Below are 1,449 nucleotides of genomic sequence, written 5' to 3'. Positions count from 1 at the left end.
ATCAAGTTATTGGAATATTATTTAAAGCGAGAAACAGATTGGATACTGAAACAATGATGATGCTTTATTATTCTGTTCTATATCCCTATCTGCTGTATGGGAATGTTTTCTGGGGATCCGCAAGTAAATATCTAATCAATAAGATCATTGTGCTGCAAAAGAGTTTTATACGCCTGTGTTTCTCCTTAAGTTATCGTGATCACACCAATCATTTGTTCCGAAGTCATAAAATTCTTAAGTTTGATCAATTACACAATTACATTCTTCTGATTTTTCTTTATAAAATTCTTTCTTATAACGATTATAAGCACCTAAATGTTTTTTGTAAGATCACATCGGCCACCAGACAACATGGTATGTTGATGTCAAAAAAAGTTAGAACTTCTACTTACGATAGAAGTTGGGTTGCTAAGGGAGTTAGACTTTGGAACGTTTTAGCTATGCATAACCAATTGCAACTTACAATTGAACACTTTAAGCATTATGCTAAGAGCGAAGTTATGTCCATGTCCGTCGATGTTTAAGATGTTATTATATATATGTATGTGTGTGTATATGTGTGTATGTGTGTGTATGTATATATATATTTTTATTATGTTTAATTCTATTTAACGACTTGTCTACTTTGTGTTTTGTACATTGCACACGAACTTTAATTAGTTAAGGTGGTCTGCACAAGTAGTTTGTTACTTTTTTGATCTCCTGACTTATTTTTTCTGTCAAATAAAATTTGGATTAAAAAAAAAAAAAAAAAGTATATTATATATATATATACACACATACACGAATGTATATTATATATATATAATATTTACAAACGACATTCTGATAAAAATGTAAAAGTTAATTGTTTTGACTCCATGTTTAGTTTTTTTAGAATTTGTAATATGAATGTGAGTTTACATGTACTAAAATTTTTAAAATTTTAAATAATGTTCTCACTTTTACAATTGTCACTGGTGATCATCGCAAGAAAACCATATTTTCTTTTCGATTGCCAGATCATTTCATTTCATTGATATCATTTTTTTGATTTCTTTGTTTTGATTTGATGAAATAAAAATGTCAAGAATCAAATGTCAAATATATATATATATATATATATATATATATATAGTTGTTCAAAAAATCCACCGACGATTCAGCATTACAAGTTTTATGGTTGATTTTCTAATATTTTGAACTAGTTCTTTACAATTAAGTCTATTCAAAATGTTGAAATCCATTTTATAATCGTTTATGATTTTAATTGTTAAAATTAATCAAGCAAGATCCCATTTTTATAATCGTTTATTTTTTATATTATTATTAAAGTTATGCATATAGATCTATTTCGACGTAAAGTCATCATCAGTGCAATATATATTTTAAATAAATTCTATTAATAGTTAATTAGTTGTATTTTTTAATATATTAAAATAAAATAAAAATAACGAAATAAAAACGCAA

General features: G+C 25.8%; 1 protein-coding gene across 1 annotated transcript in view; it reads left to right on the top strand.

Annotated features, from left to right (window-relative positions):
* Positions 1 to 524, top strand: part of HELRODRAFT_165510 (hypothetical protein) — a gene marked incomplete at both ends in the record, with an annotated part of 3,039 nt that extends 2,515 nt beyond the window's left edge. The window contains one exon of the mRNA XM_009032076.1: positions 330 to 524. Coding sequence (XP_009030324.1) covers positions 330 to 524 — 195 coding nt within the window. The remainder of the gene's footprint in view (positions 1 to 329) is intronic.
* Positions 525 to 1,449: the final 925 nt, after the last annotated feature.

The sequence above is a fragment of the Helobdella robusta genome, assembly GCF_000326865.2.
Source record: "Helobdella robusta unplaced genomic scaffold HELROscaffold_8, whole genome shotgun sequence".
Classification (NCBI taxonomy): Eukaryota; Metazoa; Annelida; class Clitellata; order Rhynchobdellida; family Glossiphoniidae; genus Helobdella; species Helobdella robusta.
This window is presented reverse-complemented; position numbering and strand designations above follow the sequence as displayed.